General features: G+C 33.5%; 1 protein-coding gene across 4 annotated transcripts in view; it reads right to left on the reverse strand.

Moving 5' to 3' along the window:
• PPP3CB (protein phosphatase 3 catalytic subunit beta) overlaps nucleotides 1-14,281 on the reverse strand; it is a 52,673-nt gene that overhangs the window by 24,950 nt on the left and 13,442 nt on the right. For all 4 annotated transcript variants that reach the window (XM_032423569.1, XM_032423570.1, XM_032423571.1 and 1 more), the window contains exons 2-9: nucleotides 13,647-13,847; nucleotides 12,849-12,973; nucleotides 9,345-9,456; nucleotides 7,103-7,248; nucleotides 6,695-6,834; nucleotides 6,513-6,590; nucleotides 6,312-6,406; nucleotides 3,417-3,542 (exon numbers count right to left, since the gene is read on the reverse strand). In XM_032423569.1, coding sequence (XP_032279460.1) covers nucleotides 3,417-3,542; nucleotides 6,312-6,406; nucleotides 6,513-6,590; nucleotides 6,695-6,834; nucleotides 7,103-7,248; nucleotides 9,345-9,456; nucleotides 12,849-12,973; nucleotides 13,647-13,797 — 973 coding nt within the window. In that variant the 5' untranslated portion in view covers nucleotides 13,798-13,847. The remainder of the gene's footprint in view (nucleotides 1-3,416; nucleotides 3,543-6,311; nucleotides 6,407-6,512; nucleotides 6,591-6,694; nucleotides 6,835-7,102; nucleotides 7,249-9,344; nucleotides 9,457-12,848; nucleotides 12,974-13,646; nucleotides 13,848-14,281) is intronic.

A 14,281-nucleotide genomic window follows, 5' to 3' on the forward strand; every position in this document is an offset into this window, starting at 1 on the left:
CAAACATTCCCTCCCCTGCAACATGCAATCTTGTTTAAGTCTTATTGTTTTTACCTCTTTAGTTCTCCCCTGCTCTCTATTTCTAATGCTACCAGGCCTTCATTATATTTCCACTTGACTCCTGATGGAGCTTCATAACAGGTCTCCCAATTTCTAGTCTTTCTTCTAGTCCATTTCATCAATTTTTCTAAATGACTATCATGGTCATATTCTGTTTCAGTGGATTCCCACTATTTATCAAAGTTCCAAATTCTTTGCATGGTGATCAAGATCCTCATGATCTAGCCCTAACTTAACTTTTCATTCTTTTTCTACTACTGTCCTTCATACATCTTAACTGTAAATCAATCTGAACCCCTCAACATTTGTTAATGGTCTTACACTCTCTTGCTTTCTGACCCAGGCTTAGTAAGTTCTGTTACCTAGAATTCTCTTGCCCGTATCTACCAGCACAATTCCAATTCCACCATTCTTCAAGCTTTGGTTCAAATGCCACTTTGATCCCTCTGACAAATATAATCTACCCCTATTCTCAATTCCTATAAAACTATGTTTCTCTAGGAGTACTTACCTAATATTACATTTTGTTATCATTATTTATGTATCTTCAGTCCTCTATTAATCCGCAAAGACCTATATCTTACTAGTGTTTTTGTATCCTTAGTAACTTGAATAAAACAGACTTTCCAAAAAAAAAATCTACTAAATGAATAAATCTTACACGTATGACCTTCTATGGAAGATCACACTATATCGGACCCTCTAGAACAGAGTTCTTAAATTGGGGCCAGTAAACCTGAGGGGGGTTACCAAATCACTTCAGATCTACAAGCATTGTGAAAAAGTTACGCTTATGTACAAATGTACATATATTTGTTCATGAAATTTTCTGGGGCAAAAGTCCATAGCTTTCATCAGATTCTCAAAAGGGTATGTGTTACGAATTAATAAAAGTTTTTGTGTAGTTACTTTAATAATAAGAGTCCTTACCTTTTAGAGATTCATTCTAAAATATTTACAGCTACAAAAGAAATAGCTGAAATATGACCCAAAATAATTAAAAGTTTTGGGTGGGGAGTAGTGGATGGAGATATAAATGACACAACAGTGGCCATAATTTGGTAACTGTTGAAGCTGAGTAATTGGTACATAGCAATTCATCATATTATTCACTCTGCCTTCGTATATGTTGGAAATTTTCCAACACAGGATTTTTTTTTTAAGAAATAAAAAGGCCCAGGGGCGCCTAGGTGGCTCAGTCAGTTAAGTTAAGCATCCAACTCTTGATTTCAGCTCAGGTCATGATCTCGGGGTTATGAGATCCAGCCCCACAACAGGCTCCACACTGAGCAGTCTGCTTGAGGATTCTCTCCCTCTGCCCCTCCCCGAACTCGCGCACGTGCACCCTCGAGCGCACTCTTTCTCTCAAATAAATAAATAAATCTTTAAAAAAAGCAAAGCCCCTAAAAGGTTAAAAACCACAGATTTCATCTAACTTTAGGATTAAATCAGCCTCTAAGGAAGCCTCTGGCTTAAGTTAGTTGCTTCTCAGAGACTAGATCTAAGTCAAACTGGCTTTTTCAAAGTGGAACAGATGAGATGATGACATTTGCTGCTATTCACAACAAAAGAAAATTTTCATTAGAATCAAGTAGTTAGGCTATATAAACAGCTAACAGGTATTAAAATGGAAAAAATATGCAAAGAGTTTGAAAAAATCTTACTGTGCTCAACACTGGTTAGGATTCTTTCTATTTGCGTATAATGTTCAAATCTGAGCTTCACATTTTTAGAAAGACATGAATAATTTGGAGAAGATCCACAGGAAAAAAACAAAACTGGTCAAAGGTTTGAATACTTCCTCATCTTATGATTTAGAGTGGCAAAAAAAGAACAAAAGATTACTTAGTAGCAGACTTCAAATGCAGGAACAGATAGAAACCTACTGATTCTCCATCTTCACTTATGAGAGATCCACAGAAACTAGATTAAATTTTATCATCTCTCATAAGGAGCCAGACTACATGATTATTAAGTTCACTATTAGTTCTAAAATTCTATGATGTCCTGGTTTTTGATAGGGGCATTAGTTGAGAAAAGCTATTATCTCTATTTCTTTCCTTGTTTAAACACTCATAGCACAAATATTTAGACCAGTAATACTGAAATATTTCCTTATTGAGAATCAAATTAGAATCTAAAAAATGTCCATTTTCCTCCTTATCATCCCCCTTTCTTTCCACCCCCACCCCACTTATATTAAAATAGTTGAGTTGCAGTCTAGCCTGAAGGCAGGAGAATGAGCAAGATGAATTCTTAAATTCCCTTTAGCCCGATGATGTTATGATTGAACTATTTCTCATATACCAAAGATAGAAGGTTATAAGTGTAAGGCATCCCTTGCACCTAAGCCCTTTACTGGCCCCCTTCTCAAATGCTAAAGTGGGTAATTCTATCTCCATATTAGCTTAATGTTGACCTACTGAGTAACTGATGAAGACCAAAGGCAATCTTCAAAAAATCTGTTTAACATACACAGTTTAAGTATTAACTCTGTGTTTTAGAACCCAAAATTGCGTTGGCAGAAATAACATATCCCCAACAGAAAGGAACATTTTGTAACACGGAAGAGGTGAGAAAAAATAGAGAGAAATATAGAACAAAATGTTTTACAATCATGTCTGTATTCTCATATTCTTATTTTCCACATATGGAAACTGAGGCATTGCCTTGTGGAAAAATTAACACTAAAATGGAAAAGAAGAATGTGATGAAGTAAGGAAATCCTAAGAACCCTATACAACTAGGAAAAAAACCGAGATTTCTTAAATAGCATTCATGTTCTCTTAAAAAGCCTATTAAGTATATACTAATATGTTATTATTGGAAATTATCAGAAAGCATTACCACTAAATTTGTATACATGTTTTTAGTATAGGAGAAGAAATATTAGGTTTGAACCTGAACTTCTCTTTATCATTTCTCTCAGAGTATAGAACCGCTATGACTAACATTGCCCAAAACTAGGGCTATTAAATTCTCTCATAAATTACTTTGACATCCCCCAAAAGTGGCGTTAAAATGTGCAAAAGTGTCCATTCCAAAGCAAAGCTATCCCTCCATTCCTTCATAAAAGATTTAAGCTAAAGAAAAACAGAAAGAAAACCCAACAGCTGAAGACAACATCAGGCTATTTATAAGTCTTCTCCCAGTCCCCCAGACACCCTCACATGGGGGCTATAAACAGCTAACCAAAATATCTTTGAGGCTCTCGTATCCACACCCACTGACACAAGTAGAGCTGAACCCATAGTGAAACTAAACTTCAGTTTCCTTTAACAAGTATGTGCCTCCGATAATAAACTGGAGTAAATGTGACAGTAATAAAACATTAAAAAAAAAAAAAAGAATCATACCTTTTTCTCCAACAAATGGTAAAGACCATGTGAAGACATCCATAAAATTGGGCAACCAGTAAGGATGTGGAGAACAGTTAAACTGTCGAATATTCATCACATTATTTTCATACTTTAATACAGCAGCTGTAAGATAAGTTTGAATGTGAATGTAACAATTTGTCTTTAGCTCCAAAACTCTAAAACACATAAAAGCAAAAAAACACTGTTTTAAAGGAATGGGGAATCAAGGTGTGAGCTGAATGAGGACTAGTAGAGGGAAATAGGAACAAATTTTTAGTAATAACACATTTTTGTTTTTAACACACACTTTTATGTAGAGCATCGTCAGATCTATACTTATTATTAATGAAATTTCCAGATTTCTAGAATGTTTTACTTTATAATTCAATGACGAACATGCACTTTTACTATATCCAAAATTATGAAAACTCAATTATTAGAGGAAACACAGAATGGCAATGAGCAATTTTCTAGGTTTAAAAGTTCATACAAGTTGAAGGAATTTAAGAGGATCTTTTTCGTTACAGGCAACCTGAAAAGGATAGCTGATGGTAATGAAGCAAAAAACAAAACAAACCCAGAGAAAAAGCAGTTCTTTATGACTGTCTGAATGTATTTATTTCATTTAATACGGGAAATCAAATGAAACTACAACAAAGAAATATTTTATTTCATTTAGAAAAAATTCCATTAAAATACCAAAAAGAAAATATTATAACCAAATAACCCAAAGGTAACAGACTCATCTCAATTTCAAGTATCTTTCTAATGTTTCAAAACATTAAAAGGAATATCTTAAATTAACTACATAGATTTCAGCCACTGGTTATATTATTTTATAGAATAGTGGGTTAGATGGACTAGATTCCAGTCTAAGCTCCAGCACATACTAGCTCTGCAATGCTTGGTAAATTATTTAACTAATCTGTTTCTCATTTATGAAACAGAACTAATATGTCCACCCTAACTACCTCAGAAGTTTGTTTTACGATCAGAGAATATATTTCACATGAAGGTATATAAAAGTATAAAATGCTCTGTAGATATTATAATAATTATGTGGTTATTTTTTTTCCATTTTAATGAAGCACGAAAATGCAGATATTAAATTCCAAGACTTGGGATTCTGGCTTATACAAAGTCACAAGTAATATGCTTGTTTCCCTTATGGAATAAAAGTATTTTAAATTTGGCCTCAGAAATTAAGGAATGATACCAAGTTTTCAGCTTTAAAACAAAAGAGAGAATCTAGAAAATTGCCTTAGAGATGAAATGAAACATTACAAACATATCCATACCATATAAGCACTCAAATCATTAACACTATGTACAGACTAATCACTACTGAGAGACATTTGATTTTGACAAGACAGATTCAATGGTTTGAGTTTCTTTTCTGAATACTCAGAAAAGTGATCCCTTAAAACCCCTAAATCAAACTAACAGAGGACAACCAATAAGACAATCGACTGAGCACTGAACACTAGGTCCTGTAATACTGACAAGGGGAGATCACAGGTGAGGTATTAGAGCACTGGTAGAAAGTTAAATGTAGCACTCTATTCTGTTCTTAAGAATAGAGTCAAAACTTAGATATATTCTCCTAAAAAATGAAGCCACACATCATTAGGTAACTTCTCTACAAGTTCTGAAATTTATAAACCAAACTATAATTTAAAAGAATATTTTAGCATTGGCATAATCCTTAAAGGCTGCACTGATACTAGCTTCTGAAGATGAGCAACTCAGTCAAGGTATGGTTTTTTTGGTAATTAATATAGTATTAAGTTTTTGTAACATATTCTGTATCAAAGTTATTTAGCATGCTACCATTTGATCTCAGGCAAACGTTTTAGTCTTTTAACCATCATCTCAAATAATAAAAAAAAAAACAACTCTTCTGTTCCTCTTTTGAACTCCATGACCCATATTTAGCAATGACCTCATTATCTCTCTAATACTTTTAAAAGTCTTTAACCTTCTGTTCTTTCCTCCTGGCACATCTGCTCCAGTGACCCTGGAAACTATGGCATAGTCAACTGAATTCCAGACATATCAAGACAGAATAGGAGATGGCTTCTTAATTTCCTCTTCTGAAAATGTGTGCTACGTAAACATACCCAAGCTCATCTTCAATTTCCTTGGCACACACTTAACTAGATTAAGATCCTTTGGCATTATCTGTCAATAAGCTATGTTCAAAGTTAAATGAAACCAAATTATAATAAACAGATCAAATCTGGACAGAAGGAAAGGGAATGGAAGCTGGTGGAACAGCAAGTAAAGAAAAAAGACGTAAGAAAAAAGGAAGAAAGAATAGTAAAAAGAAAAGAAAGGGAGGAATATATCCCTGAAAGGAGGTCAGAGTGAATTGATCAAAGAAGGTTCAACTATTAATCTTCAGGGGGCAATGATAAGACTGTGGAGGTAAAAGTAGGGAAGAAGAAAGGGAATGAGAACCTAGATCAGTGAACAAAAAACAAGAAACATGATAAACTAAATTAACTATACAGTGCCAATACACGAAATGGTCAAAGCAGCAGCAGCAGCTTTATGCAAACAAGAAAACATTCTCTTGATTATAAGGGGAAAGATTTAAGAAAGGGGAGTTTGAGAAAATCATGTTTGGCTTCTTGACTTAATTCAGAACATTTTTTAGTAAGGTAGCTTCTATGAGTGCCAAGTTGTAGAATGGTTACATATGATTTAAGTTTCACATTTTGGATTTTTATTTCTTGTTCTCTCCCCTCCCTTATATCTTACACTTTTTTATAATGAGATTTGGATAATTACAGTTTCAAACAATGCCTCTTTTCTATTATTTTCAAAAAAAAAAAAGTCAATTAAAATGCTAAGTTGTTTAACAATTTTTTTTTATCAACAACATCTTACCTTTATTATTGTAGACATCTAAGTAATTAGGTGCCGAAAAAATTGTTATTAATGAAGGGAACCCTGTAGTTTGACTTTTTCTGTACATTCTATAGCTGTAAAACAAATAGCTTAATATGCATCGTAAAGCATCAATCATGAGTTACTAAGTTTGATTTGTACATAAGGTGTTAATTTGGGTCAGGGAAACAGAATTCTTACCCTGCATCTTGAGCTTCATGAGCTCTAATAATCGATAACAAATTATTGTTTTGCAAAAATTCACACACTGCTGGATAGCTGTGGGGGGAAAAAAGTAAATTAAGTAAAATAATGGTTTTCTATATGAAACATATGCTATTTTAACAACTAAAATGTGTTTAATCTTGGATATTTTTCCTTACTTATAAAAATAAGAACATCCTCGAACAGTATTGTGACTAAAATGTTCCTGTGATTTTTCATTTCCAAAATCTTCAGAAGGATCGGACCATAGCAAGTCACACATTGGTCCAAATGCAGGTGGCTCTTTGAATCTATCTAACTGTGAAAGAAAGAAAAGAAAGAAACAAAGAACAGAAATAACTTGTCAAAAAGTGAGAATAGAATGGACACAGGAAAGTGGTACCAACTTTGAATACTGTCCATACTACATTGTTCTGAATGGTTAGAAGATATTTCCTTAAAATATCAGTATATTAATTTTTACCATTACCTAATCTTGGCAGTAAAGAGAAGTTTGAAGCTTCTACTCTCTACCCAACAAAGTACTATAAATAGGAATCAATCTTGGAACTACAATATATACTCACTCTCCTAATATCATCCAGTGTGTGTATTTCTGGTGAAAGTCCACCATGAACACAAAGAAATTGTTGATTTAAAAGTGCAGCAAGAGGCAGACTATCAAAAGCTTCCATACAAGCTTCATAGACTCTTTCTGAATATTTAATTTTACCTAGAAAAAGAAAAAATAATTGATAATCACATTACTAGTTTATCATTTTGAAAATAGACAGATACATAAATTGACTATTAAAACCAAGGCAATAAAACTATTGACACAGAAAACAGCCAAGTGGTAGTCAGGGGTTGACAGGGTATGGGGGTGATTATAAAAAGGCAGCAAGAAGGAATTTATGGGATGATGAAACTTTTCTGTATCATGACTGTGGTGGTTGGCAGTTCTTTGCATTTGTCAAAATTCAGAACTAAACAAAGAGTGAATTTTACTGTATATAATTTTTTTTTTAAAAAGGCAAGCATCTTGCCCTGTTAGAATCAATAAACTAGGCAGTCTTATTGGTCTTATGAAGACAAAATATTTGCTGTCTCTAAATTTACTTTGGGTATGCAGCAGATCATAAAATATTACTTAAAGTAAGTACGTCAAATCTCTAAAAACAGCTCAACCCTTTACCTTTATAGGCCAAGTAAAGCTAAATTAGAGCTATACTTAAAGCTGTTTTAATACTTTATTTTATTCTAAGAGTCAGTGACTACTTTGTTGTTACAGACAAGACTACTACATCATCACAACCAAATTCAAAGTCCACCCAATTAAAAAAAAAGAAAAGAAGATATCTTATTCATATACTGGAAGAACAGACGGGTTCCTCTGGTCTACAATGAATGCTTAAAATGGACAGTGAAGCATGAAGCCAAACTAACACAAGAGAGACAAAACTCCACCAAATCCAACTGTCATTTACTTTTAAGGAGATTATCATACACATCCCTTTGCTCCTTTGTATCTTTAAAATTCCTGGCTATTTTACATTTTTGCTGCAATTTTGGTGAGTAGTTTGTTTTATTAATTATCTAAAGAAAAAAAAGTGCTTAGTTCCTTTTCCCCTTTTTAATATTTTAACATTCAAATATGAGAACATCTGGGGCACCTGGGTGGCTCAGTTCATTAAGTGTCTGCCTTTGGCTCAGGTCACCCTGGGATCCAGTCCCACATCGGGGTCCCTGCTCGGCATGAAGGTTGCGTCTCCCTCTCCTTCTGCCCCTCCCCCCTGCTCCTGTTCTCTCTCTTGCACTCTCTCTCAAATAAATAAATAAAATCTTAAAAAAACCCACAAATATGAGAAAATCTATATCCAGCAACCAGAGGTTCTAAACTGGTAGTCTGCTAACAGACCTGTTTTCCAGCACTGTGGTTTAATAAAAATTTTAAATTGATTGCCTTTAGGTCAAGTATGCACTTTCCAGGCCGCATCTTTTATTCATTTATTACTTTATTTTTTACTATTTTATTATTTTATTTTTTATTATGTTACTATTCATAACCTATTCATTTAGGTTACCCACCTGATCCTTGAAGTTATAGGCCTTTGTGCCCTCTGCCATTACTCACCACTATATTTTTCTCCTTTTACTGGAAGTCTCTAGTAATACGATCTTTACTGGATCATGTTTGGGCCTCCATAATTCTGAAATTATTTCTATTTTTAGAACTTAACTCTAAGACTTAATATAGTTATGAATATTAACTTAATAAGCACACAGTTAAGAGGTGTGAAAAAAGGTCAAATACTGCTCTATATAATATTGTGGCTTCTGGTTATTAGATTGCCATTGCCACAATAATTTAAGAGAGAAATGGGGTAAACATTGTACGTTAAGAATTTCATTTCATTAATATAATGTTTGAAACAATCTGCAATGATGACAGGATGAATAATTTAAGAATCTTCATGGGAGAGCTTCAATATTGGGGGACAAAAATCTCCAATGCAACAACAATTTTTTTCCTTTTGGTTTTTATTCTTCCTGTTAGAAAAAAAAAATCACTTAAACATTAAAGCTATATGAAAAACTCAAAACCATTTCTAAATATATCTATAGAATCAAACTTAATAGGAAACACTGAAATGAAAACGTCTCAATAAAACACCATTAAACACTAGAGAACTCTTGACAATAATCCTCAAAGCTTTATATGTTTGGACACAAAATCTGTTCTTATATGTTACACTGTAAAGTCTTACTATCCATATCACTGCACAAGAATACTGAGGAAATGAAAATATTTCTCATGAAAGTACTCACATTCCTGCTTAAAGGTAAAATATTCAGTAAGGTGTCTGCATTCATGATTGCCTCTCAGAAGAAATAATGTGCTTGGGTACAGAATCTTCAGGACCCATAAATATAAGACACACTGCAAAAGAAAACATTTTGAATGAATTTATCTTTTATTTTTATTTCACTAAGTTGTTTCATATTTGCTCCTTTTCTCTAACCGTATTGTCCTTACAATCTCTATTACTCTTTACTACCTTTTTCTCTTTGTCCTTTACTAAAATATAAGCTCCATGAAATCAGGGACTTTGTCATCTTACTCACTTCTCATCCTCCACTCCTAGAAAAGTACCTAGCAAACAGCAGAAAAGTAATAAATATTTGTTGAATGAATGAGTCAAACAATTTATTTAATTACTTTATATTTACAGATTGTTTGCTATAAAAACAATTAGCAGATTGGTGCCCTTCTTAGGTATATCAATAAATAAAATAATAATAATGTCAAAAATAATAGCATGGACCATTTATTGAGTACTTACAATGTATCAAGCACCATGTTTTTAATACTCCTTGTTTATTCCTCAAACAACCCTATGAAGTATGTAATATTATCTCTATTTTACAAACAAGGGAACTGAAGCAAAGAGTTCAAGTAACTTGTCTGAAATCACAGAACTTTTAAGTAATGGAGACAGGATTCTGATCCTCTGATCTTAAGCATTATGCCACGCTGCCTTATGAAGGCAATAGGATGTTTTACGTTTATTTTGTTGGTTATGCTCGTTGCCGTACATGAGGTAGGTGCTAATTACCTAAACTGATTCAAAGAAAGTATAATTTTTTAAATCAGAAGAATATTAAAGCAAACAGTGTAGCAGATGCTTTTCTCTAAATAGATTTATATTATTTTTTTTAAGATTTATTTTTAAGCAATCTCTATACCCAACGTGGGGCTCAAACTCACAACCCCAAGATCAAGAATCACATGCTCTACCAACTGAGCCAGCCAGATACCCCTCTAAATAGATTTAACATAAGAAACTCACATTTTACTTATTTGGTTAAAAAAAAGGAAATCGGGGCACCTGGGTGGCTCAGTCAGTTAAGCGTCTGACTTGATTTCAGCTCAGGTCGAGATCTCAGGGTCATGGGATCGATGAGCCCCAAGCTGGACTCCACGCCCAGCATGGACTCTGCTCAGGATTCTCTGTCTCTGCCCCTCCCCCTACTCGTGCCTGTGCTCTCTCTCTCAATAAAGAAATAAAATCTTAAAAAAAAAAAAAAAAAGGAAAGATACTTCATATGAAAATTAGCTTGGTTTATAGAATTATATATAAAAAGAAAACAAACTTTATTTTTAACAAGTTAAGATATATTAAAATGTGTAACTATTCACACCTTCATTTTATTCATAAGGAAAAAAAGAAATTAAGTCAGGGAAATACTTATTAAACTCTGCCTCTCTTTTTTGCTTATTTTGATTCTTTATTATTTTCCTTTTGTAACAATAAATTCTATTAAAAGAGTCAGCCATGGGGTGCCTAGGTGGCTCAGTCATTAAGCGTCTGGTTCAGGTCATGATCCCAGGGTCCTAGGATCAAGCCCCGCATCAGGCTCCCTGCTGGGCAGGAAGCCTGTTTCTCCCTCTCCCACTCCCCCTGCTTGTGTCCCCTCTCTCGCTGCTCCCTCTCCCACTCCCCCTGCTTGTGTCCCCTCTCTCGCTGTGTCTCTCTCTGTCAAATAAATAAATAAGATCTTTAAAAAAAAAAGATATTAAAAGAGTCAGCCACAAAACACTCCAAGGACATACACACCAATATGCTTAGTTACCAATAAGCTTCCTAAAATTGTTCATTTTATTGTTTTTGTCAAAGCCCCCTATCTTTTTTGTTAAGAAGGTCCATTATTCTGGTTTCCTTGAAGCTTTGAGGAAAGTTTGAGGTGAGTAATGATGAAACTATGAATAAAGGAAGAACAACTCAGAGGTAACAAAATTCCTTAGGGAATTTTAAGTGCACAGAGCCCTGAACTCCTTTCCTCACTATGAATCCTAGCATACCTGAGAAAGGAGGTTAAAAATACTGGAGAAGGGGATATAAACAACAGGAACCAGCTGGAAATTCACCAAGTAAAGATTCAATTATCTACTGGGAAAGGTGGTTAAGAGTACAGGCTAAGGAGGTGCCTGGATGGCTCAGTCGGTTTAGTGACTGACTCCTGATTTCAGCTCAGGTCATGATCTCAGGGTCATGAGATGAAACCCCCATCAGGCTCCATGCTCAGTGAGGAGTCTGCTGGAGATCCTCTCTCTCCCTTTCCCTCTGCCCTCCCCCTTGTTTGCTCTCTCTCTAAAAATAAAAATAAATCTTAAAAAAAAAAAAAGAGTACAGGCTTAGAATAAGACCACCTGCACTGCTTACTAAAAATGTGTCTTTGGGGAAGCTATTTAACTTCTCCAAGCCTCAGTTTCCTCATCTATAAAATGGATAAAATAACAGTACTTACCTCATAATGTTGTGAAGATTTAATTAATCAATGTGTGTTAAGTGCTTAGAATATGCTTGGAACATAGTAAATACTCAACACATTTATCTATTAGTAGAGCTTTTATCCAGCAATTTTACCTCCAAGAATCTGCCCCACAGAAATAATTTAGCAAGTATGCAAAGATGTATAAATAACCTTACTCACTGAAGCATCATTGTAGTGCCAAAAAATTAAGAACACCTTAAGTGTCTAACAATAATTAACTGTGGTTTGTTTATTCAATAGAATACAATGTGGCTATTAAAAATGCTATAAATTTATATATACTGACCTGGAAGGACATCACAGTATAGGGATATATGAAAAAAAGCAAGTTATAGAACAACATTATAATATGGCCACATTTTCATTTAAAAAAAGAGAAATGCATATTATTAGAAAATGCAAATAGTTCTATATTTACCTTATTTTATTTATATTATTAGAGAAATAAAAGGAGCAAAAAGAACCATGTGCTGTTAAGTAATGATCAACAGGTCATTTTAATGCCTCTTAAGTTTTTTAAAAGAAATGAATACTTTCACAACACACAAAGACTTGGGTCTTAATAGCTACAGAAGATGGATAGAAGCACTAGGGTTTAAGCCATAAAAGCATTACAGTATGTTTTATGTAATCAGAGAAAATTCAATTAATCTTTTTTTCACATGGGGTAATGCCTTTAGGGGCAAGAGAGATAAATAGCACTAGCTCCTTAGGGCCACTAGATAACAGGACAATAAAGAACCCTCAGTTTACATATAATTTCTACTGGGAAAAATGGCAATTATAATTGCATAAACAGAGTAATACAAAGAAAATAAAATAGTTTGAAAGGCAGAAGAGAATAAGTAGTAGTTTTACCTAAAAAATTCAGAATAGCAGAGGTATTAAAAAGAACCCAATATAGGTACTTTAAGGAACTTATTTTACTAGGAATTAATGGAAATCATCTATGGTTAACACTTAAAAGCAAATCAAATGATAGTATATGATTATTACCTCTATACTAAAATAACCTCTGTCCACATAATCACCAAGAAAAAGGTATCGTGTATTAGCAGGTGATCCTCCTACTTCAAAAAGTTTCATCAGATCAAAAAATTGGCCATGGATGTCACCACACACTGAAACAAGAAGATTATTAGATATGAAAAAAAATCTCTGAAATAACAAATTTTACTTAAATTCTAATTTCTTTTACATAATAATGTAAATTCTATCAAGAAAGGTCTCGGGAGGAAGTTAGAATCTATGAAGAGTCGTAATAGGGATGATGTGTACCCAAGTGTTCACATGTGCTCACGATCTAGAACAAGATATAACAAAAATAATGAAATTTGTAGTCAGTGACAAAATTTTCACCTAAATTTATAAAGCTCCTCTTTAGGAAGCCAAGCATAGGTCTTAGGATTACAAAAATTATAATGGTGGCAGTAAAATCTCCATCCTAATGCAATACCTTCTACTGACTGCTATGTTGACACTGAGGTATTTGCCCCTAATAATTGAAAGCAAAGTAAATAAGAATTTGTTGAATCAAATTGAATTATGGCCAACACAACTGATGAAACCTTCACAAAAGTGTATTAGACCAACTTCTGCACTCAGGTTACTTAAGATCATGTTTATTCACTGAAAATAGGCAAACCCCCCAAAAATTACAAAAAATAAATTCAAGATAATGTCCCTGTAATATTATTTTAGTATACCATAGATTGAAGAATAAACAGCCTTAGATCCAAGCAACTAAATAATGGTATAATCAAAAAATAATATCCAAAACATAAACAAGTGTACCTGTAATTGGAGCCTCTACTTCTATCATGGTTTTCTCTCTCCGAAGGATGGCAGCACCCTCATTGATAATTCTAAGTGCAATTTCTTCATCTACCCGACCTTCTTTTACTAAGTGGTTCTTCAGAACATCAACCCTGGGTATCCCATCCATATCAAATACTTCTTCAGATGTCAAGCGATGTGTTGGGGGAAAAGGTACAGCTGCAATTTTTTTAATTAATAAAAAATAAATCACTATTAATACTGTAACCTAAAAACTAATCAATGGATCTAGGTAAATAAGAGTAAAACCTGAAAAGCTGGAGTTTTTATTTCTTCTTTATTTATTGGATAGAGGTGTTAATATTTTTAAAGGGTTTTCTAAAAAGTAATCAAATTATACTTTTATTAATCTATATATAACAACATGTTCTTTGTTGAAAATTATTAGAGAAATGAACTACCTCAAAAATTAAAAGCTCTTTCAGGATAACTAAAGTTTTCTTTAAGCCATAACATTTTTTGGCAGAACTTGCAAATCATATTATACACTCTCTACCTTAATGAAGTACAATAAATGTAAACTTATTACCACATAAGCCTGAATAGAAAGAAATCCCAAAGATAAGGTGAACTACCATGTTTCTAAGAAAGTT

This window comes from Phoca vitulina, unplaced genomic scaffold (genome assembly GCF_004348235.1).
Source record: "Phoca vitulina isolate PV1807 unplaced genomic scaffold, GSC_HSeal_1.0 scaffold29, whole genome shotgun sequence".
Taxonomy (NCBI): domain Eukaryota; kingdom Metazoa; phylum Chordata; class Mammalia; order Carnivora; family Phocidae; genus Phoca; species Phoca vitulina.